At 35.2% G+C, this 10,702-nt stretch overlaps 1 protein-coding gene across 1 annotated transcript in view; it reads right to left on the bottom strand.

Annotated features, from left to right (window-relative positions):
• COL19A1 (collagen, type XIX, alpha 1) overlaps nt 1–10,702 on the bottom strand; it is a 506,470-nt gene that overhangs the window by 223,596 nt on the left and 272,172 nt on the right. Inside the window, exon 18 of the mRNA XM_006835782.1 lies at nt 4,633–4,686. Within this exon, the coding sequence (XP_006835845.1) occupies nt 4,633–4,686 (54 nt within the window). The remainder of the gene's footprint in view (nt 1–4,632; nt 4,687–10,702) is intronic.

Here is a 10,702-nt window from a genome sequence, read left to right as displayed (position 1 = left end):
GAAACCCTGTACAGGGTCGCTATGGGTCGGAACTGACTCGATGGCTCTTAACAACAACAACAACATATGAAGATTAAAGTCCACAGCTTTCAGTATGGATTGCATCTCAATGTAAAGAAAAAAAAAAATATATCCTCACTCCTGGACCAAAAAACAACAACCATATCTATCAATGGAGAAAAGATTGAAGTTGTCAAAGACTTCATTTTGTTTGTATCAACCATCAACACTCATGGAAGCAGCTGTCAATAAATCAAATGACATATTGTATTAGGCAAATCTGTTGCACAAGACATATTTAAAGTGTTGAAAAGCAAAGATGTCAGTTTGAGAACTAAGATGCACCAGACCCAAGCCATGGTATTTTCAATAACCTCATATGCATTCAAACATTGGACATTGAATAAGGAAGACCGTAGAATTGATGTATTTGAGTTATGGTGGCAGAGAAGAATATTTAAAATTACTATGGACTGCCTAAAGAACAAACAGATCTGTGTTGATAGAAGTATGGCCAGAATGCTCCTTGGAAGACAGAATGGCCAAACTTTGTCTCTCATACTTTGGACATATTATCAGAAGGGATCAGTCACTGAAGAAGGATATCATGTTTGGTAAAGTAGAGGGCTGGAGAAAAACAGGAAGACCCCAATGAAATGGATTGGCACAGTGGCAACAGTGATGGTCTCAGGCATAGCAATGATTGTGAGGTTGGTCCAGGACTGGACAATGTTTCATTCTGTTGTGCACAGGATCACTATGAGTTGGTATCAACTCGTTGGCACCTAACAACATATTCATGAGGGTTATTGGTCTATAATTTTCTTTTTCAGTGATGTTCTTGCCTGGTTTAGGTATGAAGGTTATGCTTGCCTCATAAAATGTATTCCAAAAATTTCTATCCTTTTGCATATTTTGGAAGAGTTTGAGTAAAATCAGCATCAGCCCTTCTCTCAATGTTTGGTTTAATTCACCAGTAAGGTCTCCTGGGCCTAGACTTTTTTGAGGGGAGTTTTTTAATGACCTGATTTATTTTTTCTTTTGTTATAGGCCTGTTCAAATTTTCTACTTCACTCAGTGTTAGTTTAGGTAGGTCATGTTATTCTAAAAAATTATCAGTTTCTTGTAGATTTTCAAAATTGTTGGAGTACAACTCTTTATAGTATTCTGTTTTTATCTTATTTATTTCTGTTGTGATGTCAACCATACGGTTTCTTAGCTGTGTTAGTTGCGTCTTCTTCCTCTGTTCTTTTGTTAGATTTGCCAGTGGTTTATAAATTTTATTAATCCTTTCAAAGAATCAACTTCTTTCTTGTTGATTCTTTCTATTGTTTTTCTCTTTCCTAATTTATTTATTTCTACTTTCATTATTTCTTTTCTTCTGGTACTGCAGGCTTACTTTTCTGGTCTTTTTCTAATTGTTGGAGTTGTGTCAATGTGTTGATTTTTGGTGGTTTTTTTTTTTTTTTTTTTTTTTTTTTGATGTGTGGGTTCATTGCTATAAGTTACCCTCTCAACACTGCTTTTGCTGTATCCCAAAGCCTTTGGTATGTTGTATTTTTATTTTCCTTTGCTTGAATGAATTTTCTTATTTAGTTTGTTATTTGTTCTATTACCCAGTAGCTTTTAAGAAGGGTGTTTATCAGTTTCCATTTATCAAATCATATATCAAATCAAACCATATATCAAATGATTTCTTGACCTCCCTATTATTTATTTCTAATTTTATAGCACTGTGACCTGAGAAGATGATTTGTAGTATTTTGATGCCTTTAAGTTTTTTGAGACTTGCTTTGTGGCCTAATACATAGTCTATTCTATAGAATGGTTCATGTACACTGGAATAGAATGTGTTGTTGGGTTGAATACTCTGTATAAATTTATGATGTCAAAGTGATTGATTGTGCTGTTTATTTCCTCTGTGTCTTTGTTCATTTTACTTCTGGTTGTTCTGTCCTTTTTAAAAAGTGGTGTATTGATATATCCTACTATTATTGTAGAGTTTTCTATTTCTTTCTTCAATTCTATTAGAGTTTATGTATTTTGAGGCTCTTTTCTTGGGAGCAAAGTTATTTATTATGGTTATATACTTTTGTTCAATTGACCCTTTAATCATTAGATAATGTCTTTTTTTTTTTTCTCTTATGTTGGGTTTTGCCTTAGAGTTTATCACAGTTCAATATTAACACTCCTGCTCATTTTTGATTGCCATAGCTTGAAATATTTTCTCCATCCTTTAATTTTTAATCTATGTTTTTGTGTAACATGTATTTGTTATAATTAACATATGGTAGATCCTATTTTCTTGTTCATCTGCTACTCTCTGCTCTTGATTGGTGTATTTAATCTGTTGACATTCAGTGAAATTATCAATAGGTATGGATTGGTTGCAATCATTTTGCTGTGTGATATTTTGTGGTGCTGCTGGTTTATTTGATCCGCATGCTTTCCTGTGATGAGTTCATTTATTGTGATTTTTCTTGTCAATTTATTCATAGTTTTAATGTTTACAAAATCTTCACGGATTTTCCTTTTATTGATTTGCTATGAAGGTACCTTAAGTTTCTTTGAGGTTACCTTATACTTCATTCATTTCTTCCCCATTTTAAAACCAGTCTGTTTTATCTTGAAATCTACCTCACCCCTTCACCACTTGGAACTCTGCAACTATACTTTTCCCTCCTTTGTTTTGTAGTTGTTCTGATTGTAGATTTATATATCTGATTGCCTATTTTCAGTCCTGTAGTTTGACAGTACATAACAATAATAAGACAACACAATTTTGTTCTACTCTGTACACTTCCAAGTGTACATATCTGGACTGAATTCCAGGTGGTATTGCTGTGTGTCAATCTCTGGGTGTTTACTGTGGGTTCTCAGCCCAAAGAACTCCTTATAATATTTTTTGTAGAGTTGACTTGGTTTTCACAAAGTCCTATAATTTCTGATTATCTAGAAATGTTCTAATTTCGCTGTCATACTTTAGTGACTGCTTTCCTGAGTATAAGATTTTTGGTGGCAATTTTTTTTTTCTTTTTTCAGAGTTTGTATATGTCTCCCCATTGCATTCTTGCCCACCTGGTTTCTGCTGAGAAATCAGAGTTTAATCTTACTGGTTTTTCTTTGTAGGTAACATTTAATTTCTCCCAAGTTGCCTTCAGGATTCTTTCCTTGGCTGATTTTGGAGAGTTTAATTATGATATGTCTTGGGTTTTATTTTACATCTATATCCTGAGAATATTGAAAGTGCCATGGAATGCCAAAAAAACTAATAGATCCGTGTTGGAAGAAGTGCAGCCAGAGTGCTCTGTGGAGGCCAAGATGGCCAAATGTCTTCTTTCAGTTTACTTATTTAATCTGTATGCTGAACAAATAAGCCAAGAAACTTAACTATATGAAGAATATGGCATCAAGTTTGGATAATAGCTCCAATATAACAACCTGCACTATACATAGAGCTTGTTTGCTGAAAGCAAAGAAGACTTGAGGCACTTACTGTTGAAGATCAAAGAATACAGCCTTTAGTATAGATTATAACTTAATGTAAAGAAACAAAAATCCTGATAACTGGACCAATAGACAACATCATGATAAAGGAAGAAAACTCTGAAGTTGTCAAGGATTTCCTTTTGCTTAATCCACAATCAATGTTCATGGAAGTAGAGTCAAAAATGAAATGATGTATATGGCACTGGGCACATTTGCTGCAAAAAAACTTCTTTCAAGTATTAGAGAGCAAAGATATAACTTTGAGGACTAAACTAACCCTGACCCAGGCCATCATATCTTCCATCACCTTATCTGCTTGTGAAAACTACACAATGAATAAGGAAGACCATAGATTAATTGAAACATATAAATTTTGGTGTTGGTGAAGAATACTGAAAGTATCATGGACTGCAAGTGTAATAAATCTGTACTGGAAGAAGCATAGCCAGATGCTCCTCAGAAGCAAGAATGGTGAGACATTGTCTCATGAAATTTGGACATGTTGTCAGGAAGAACCAGTCCTTGAAGAACAGCATCATGCTTAATAAAGTAGAGCATCAGTGAAAAAAGGAAGTGCTTCAATGAGATGGATTGACACAGTAACTGCGCCAATGGACCCAAACGTATTTGTGAGGCTAGCACAGGACTGGGCAGTGTTCTGTTCTGTTGTGCATAGGAACTTACTTAATGGCACCTAACAAACAACAGCAACAACAATGTGCAGGTGCTGTTGGTGCTGGGATCAGTTAATAGACTCTAAATACAGCAGGCGTCAATAATTTAATTTGACTTGTGACTATAGCTATAATATCCACAAATTTTTACATGAATGGGTCAGAACTCCATAAAGATACTCATCAACTTATCTTAAAAACCCAAAATATGACTAAAGTGGCCTAGATCAAACTACGGTTAATTCAATTTATCCAAAGCATACTTCTACATTTGTTTTACCAATCTTAAAAATTTATAGAATTTTCGGAATTATAAAACCGCTGTCAAAATCTCAAATGTCAGGCTTAGATAGTTTATACTCTCCTTATGCCCATCTGCTTGCTATATTCCAGTGTTATTTTTATTAGTGTTCAGAATTAAGCTTCCTTTGGGCTGGTAAAGGCTGCCAGTTGTTTCAAGTTTACTTACCCTTTGACCCTCTTTTCCAGGTGGACCTTGCGGGCCTTGTATCCCCAGAGAACCCTACAAGGAAAATGAGATATATTAATAGACTATTTCAAGTACATCTGGTTTATAAATAATGCTGTGAAAATTAATACCTACTTCATTGATTAATTATAACTTGTAACATGATTTGACTCTTCCAAAGTTAGACTATGCTATATATTAATAATGATGGATTGCTCTTCTTTGACTAGCTTATCTTTTTAGCTGATTCCAGAAAAGAAAAAGGCAGGTCCAAACCAGATGGGAAGTCAAATGTTTACTCCCAGTGAAGACTCCCATGATTGAAACCATGTTTCACCAAACTATCACAAATAAATAGTAACAATATTTGCAAGCAAAAAAGGATACCTTTGGATATTAAAACTCCTGAAATAAACTACACTTTTAATTAAGAATAGCTCTTGTAAGTATCCTCTAAGAAAACACCTAGTTATGAAGTTGGCTCCAAACATGTTTATTCATGACATTTTAATTTTCAAATTCAGAGATATTTAATTTCTTTTCATATTTCAAGTGATGGGGGAAATAATTTTTCCAGATCTTAGAAAATGCACAGCAGATCTCAGATTTTGTTAACCAAAGTCTCCTGGTTCTTATTGGTAATTACTACCACACAGGAATTCCTATTTAGTGTGAAACTCAAAATCATGGCATTGTTATTTTAAATCTTCAGCTGTTATTACTGGTTGTCTATTGCCTTTCTAAGAGCTTCTTAGTCTCCACTGCTGCTTCCTCCTTCTCTTATTGGGCCTTTTAGTGTAGGACATTTTAAAGTCATTTTTTTGTCAGCTCATATTCTCTCCTCATGATTTTATATACTTTTGGGCTTTGGATTCTTGAGGCCCATGATTCATAGACATAACCCTTGTTTATCTTCTGAGCTGTAGATCAGAAGTTACATTGTCAGAATATACATTGCCAATTCAGATACCTAGTCTATTTCACAGGCACATGAAATTTAGCACACCAATGACTGAACTCATGATTCTCCCTCTAAAACCTGGATTATCTTCAACATACTCCAACTCAACAAATACACACACCACACTGCTAGCACTCATGCCAGAAATTTAGATCTAAGAGTGCCTTGCACTGTTCCTTTAAAGTACTTATCACAAGTGCATTTAAGTGATAATTTGTGGAATGATTTGTTTCTCTCCCCAGGATTTAGGCTATAAAAGATAGAAGCTGTGTCTTGTTCACATGGTGTATTTCATGCCTATAAATGGCTACCTGAAAAAAAACTAACATTGGTAAATCAATTCTCTCTAATAGCTTTAGGATAAAGGCAGCACTTTTTATGAGTTTTTCTTAACATGTGATTAATCTCTATTGTTAAATGGTTTGGAATAATTGAATAATACATACACAAGCATATTTGAATTCACTTTCATTCCAGAGGAAACATTCTAAAATCTAATTTAAAAATAATTAGAATTCATTTTATAATATAATCTTTTCCTTTAGAAATCATGACTACTTTTAAACTAAAATACCAGATGTGCTTGTGATAATCCATACCATAATTATTGATTATACATATACACGTCCCCCACCCTTTTGTTTTTGAGACATTTTCTTAAAATGACATAAAATTTGTTTTAAAAAGAGAAAACTAAAAATATTTTCATATTCATTCAGATACCTTTCATTTCATATGTTGTCAGACTTTAGTAACAAATTATTGTAACTAATTTTACACAAAGCCTCATTGTCCTCCACCTTTTATTCCTTCTTGACAGTGGATGAATCATATGTATTTATTGCTTTCATTTTTATTTTTGTCTACTTTTTGAACAGTTTAATGTTATAGGGACATGTGGAAGGAACTCCGGTGGCACATGGGTTAAGCATCGGGGTGCTAACCACAAGACCAGCAGTTTGAACTCAACAGATATTTTGCGAGAGATATGGCAATGGACTTCCTTAATGATCTGTTGCTGTTGTTAAATGCTGTCGAGTTTGTTCTGACTCACAGCAACCTTGTATAGGGTTTCCAAGAAATGGCTGGTGGGTTTGAAGCATGTATCTTGTAGTTTAAACTGCTGTTAGAGTCCAGTGCTTTATCCTACAGCTTTGGAAATCTTATGAAGCAGTTCTACACTGCCCTATAAGGTCACTAAGAGTCAGAGTAGACCTTAAGGCAGTGGGTTTAGTTTAGTTTGGTTTGGAAGCTGTGTTTTTTTTTTTTATTTGTTTTTGTTAAGTGCCGTTGAGTTCGTTCTGACTTGTAGTGACCCTATATAAAACAGTTTTCGAAGACTGGCTGGTGAGTTTGAGTCACTAACTTTGAGGTTCAAAATGACCTTGTGGTCGAGTACTTATCCAATAGCTATACTAGGCCCCTTTAGTTATAACAGAAAAGGATTGAAAAAGTGATCAGTTATTTTGTTGTTACAAAAAATACTAGCAAAACCAAGGACAATTGGCTAATGATATGAGCTTTCATTTTGCAAAGGATGGCAAATTCCTACTGAATATCAAAAGAACAAATGTTGAAATCCATTCATACCCAGTATTAATGATAATATAATTATAGGGAGTTTGTCATATATTATAATATGACTGACAGAATCTTGGCTCTCAATTAAACTCTTCCCTCTTGCCCTTAGGGAAACTATTATTACTTCATGAATAATCCCAGTGGATATATCATTTTTGATAGTGGTCCAAATGCTGGCAGTTCTTTCACTGTTTGAAACCAAGAGCTATCAAAAAACACATACACACACCAAATCAAAGTCAGCGAACTGATTAAAAAACCATGCTTTTCCTCAAACTTTTTGAATGATTCATTATTCACAATTATTCAGACCCTTGCACCTCCCATTTATTGAAATTAAGCAATGGATTTACCAGTTACTATAAATTAAAAACCAAAAAAACCCTCCAAAACTCCAGATACACCAAAGCTCAATTTTACTTAAATTAAAATTTTGTCTCGATTCTAAGAAAACATTGAACGTGTATCTGTAAAATCATAGAAAATGTGACTTTCCATACTTCTAGTTTCTCTTCTTTTGCTACTGTTTATTTTTAATGTGTCAAAAGAGCCTATTATTCTAATGACAGCAATTCTTTCCCTCTGTATTACTTGGGAAGGGAAATTCCTTGGGAGGGAAATGGCAGGCACGTGTTACAAAGCTCTTTTAGGAAGTTTGTGAATTCCCAAAGGGCATATTCTGCAAGTTAGTCTCTTGTCCGAGGCACTCAACTTTACTCAGTCCATGGGTCAAGAACCGAAAGCTTCTCTGTCTCTTCATGCCACTGCTCTGCCATTGCTGATTATCTAGTTAGGGGTCTCAGGCTTCACTCCTGCTCTTGTTTCTTGCTGGTCCTAGAATCTCCAGTCTCTGCTTCTGAGATGACTCCTTTTAAACCTAGCTTGGGGGGTGGGGGGGGGTGGGGTGCAGAACTAACCAATCTCAGCCTTAGCGTCTTGTATACCCTATTTGCATGGTCCCATCCAATCATTTGGTGGGCATTAAGAAGACTTTGTATAGAAAAGTCTTATCAAGTAAATTCAAGGTACCATAATTGGCACTTGAGTTGTTTCTACCTTTTGGCTAATGTGAATAAAGCTGTAATAAACATTGGTCTACAAGTATCTGAGACCCTGTTCTCAAGTCTTTTGTGTACAAACCTAGGAGTGGAATTGCTAGGTCATATAGTAGATCCTGTTGTGGCGCTGTGGGATAATGCGCCAGACTGCAAAGTGGTTTGAACTGCAAGGTTGGCAGTTCAAGTTCACCAGCTGCTCCTCGGAAACCCTATACAGGGTCGTTATGGGTCAGAACCGACTCAACAGCACTTAACAGCAGCAACAACAATAGTAGATTTACAGCCTCAGAAACCCTATACAGGGTTGCTATGAGTCGGAACTGACTCCACAGCACATAACCCTCACCCACCATAGTAATGCTATATTTAACTTTCTGAGGAACAACCAAGTTGTTTTCCATAGTGTTGTACTATCTTACATTTTCACCAATTTCTCTACATTTTTTTTTCTTTCTGATAATAGCCATAATACTGAAGGTTCCCTTATATTGTTTTTAGCATAACAAAATTAGATTGTACATGAGAGAGCAGTTTATGAACTTGACAGATGTAAAGGATCATTCCTTGTTTGGACAAATCAGCATTGTTTTCTAGAAGAACATCTTATGACAAAATGATCTAACTTCTCATAGCTGCCAAGTTCGGCCTTGAAGTTTTTTGTTTTTGTTTTTAAAGCTAAATGCAAATATCTCTTTCAGTACTATCTCATTTTTTAGTGTTTTTTTTTTTTTTTTTTTATAATGGAAGGGAGTAGTTGATTTTGCGGTCAAGTAGCAAAGGTACCTGGGACCATCAAGAGAGAGGAGTGGAATGGCGGGACAGAGAAGCAGTGATGCCAAAGATGGAGGCAGAGATGATGATGTGCAGAGATGGAGCGGCTGGGGATTCTGGACTCAGAGAGGGAGAGGGGTTGTGTGATGGCAGCCGGGAGGCAGGCTTGCAGAGTGTACCCTCTGGTTGTTTAATGATGCACGGAAGGGATTGTAGTCATTGCAATGAACTGAAATACAATAGGATGAATGTAAAGCTAATGTTCTTCCATGTAAACTATCACATAATTCACAATAAAAACTTATAAAGAAACCATGAAACATGGTTAAAGAGGACACACAATGTGAGCATTCCAAGAGGAGAGGAAAAAGGGGGAAAATATTATTTGAAGAACTAATGACCAAAATTTTCCCAAATTAATCTATAAATCTAAAAAGTTCAACAAAATGCAAGGAGGATAAACTCAGAGATCCATTCCAAAACACAGTGTAACTAAACCATTGAAAGACAAACAGAATTAAGAAAGTAACAAAGATTCAATTTATGTAGGAGAGAGCCTCAGTTAAGATTAACAACTGACTTCTCATTAGAAACCATAGAATTAAAAAAGCAGCCGCATGACATATTCAAATGCTGAAAGAAAAAGTCAACCATGACTTTACATCTGGCAAGACTAACCTTCAAATATGAAGAAATGAAGACACTGTCAGCTAAACAAAAGTTGAGGCAGTTCATTGCCAGCATACCTAACCTGCAAAGTGAGTCCTTTAGACTAAATGGCAAGATACTAAACAACAGCTCAAATCCATATGAAGAAAAAAAGAATACCAGTAGGGACAGCTACATAGGAAATATGCATATACAAAAGATAGTATTACTGGAATTTTTGCATATAACTCTTTTTTTCCTATCAGATGTTAAGGCAATAACATAAAGCAACACTTATAAATCTATGCTGATGGGCACACAATCTATAAAGAAACTTACATAAATAAAAATATAAATAAAATTGGTAACAAAAACAATATAAATGGAGGAAGGGAAACAGAGCTACATAGGAGTGAAGTTTTATATAATATTGAAATTAAGTTAGTATTAATCTGTATTTGGACTTATGGTGTAGTGCTGTAGGATCAGCACTGGACTGCAAACCATAAGGTCAGTAGTTCAAACCCACCAGCTGCTCCTCAGAAACCTTATACAGGGTCACTATGAGTCAGAACCAGTTCAACAGCACTTAACAACAACAACAACAAATCTGTATTTATTAAGTGCTGTCCAGTCGATTTTGACTCTGTATAGGGTTCTGAGGCTGTTAATTTTTTTGAGAGAACAAATTCTCATCTTTCTACCATGGAGTGGCTGGTGAGTTTGAATTACCAACATTACCTTTAGCAGCCCAGTTCTTATCCTATAGCACCACCAGCACTAAATTAAGATATAAATTGTAATGCCTAGGACAATCACTTAGATAATAATTCAAGAATATATAGTATAAGGATACAAAACCAGACAAAACAGACACAGATGACAATCCTGGAACTCTGTGCTCCAGAAGAACTAATAGAAATGTGGATCAAGTGTTTACTAGAAGACAGTGTTGAATAGACATGGCAAAAGACATGATAATTGACAAGCAGCAGCAGCCATTTCAAGACTTCATGAATAGCTTTTGAGACAAGAAAGCACATTTGCATTG

Source organism: Chrysochloris asiatica, unplaced genomic scaffold, assembly GCF_000296735.1.
Source record: "Chrysochloris asiatica unplaced genomic scaffold, ChrAsi1.0 scaffold00019, whole genome shotgun sequence".
NCBI classification, from domain to species: domain Eukaryota; kingdom Metazoa; phylum Chordata; class Mammalia; order Afrosoricida; family Chrysochloridae; genus Chrysochloris; species Chrysochloris asiatica.
This window is presented reverse-complemented; position numbering and strand designations above follow the sequence as displayed.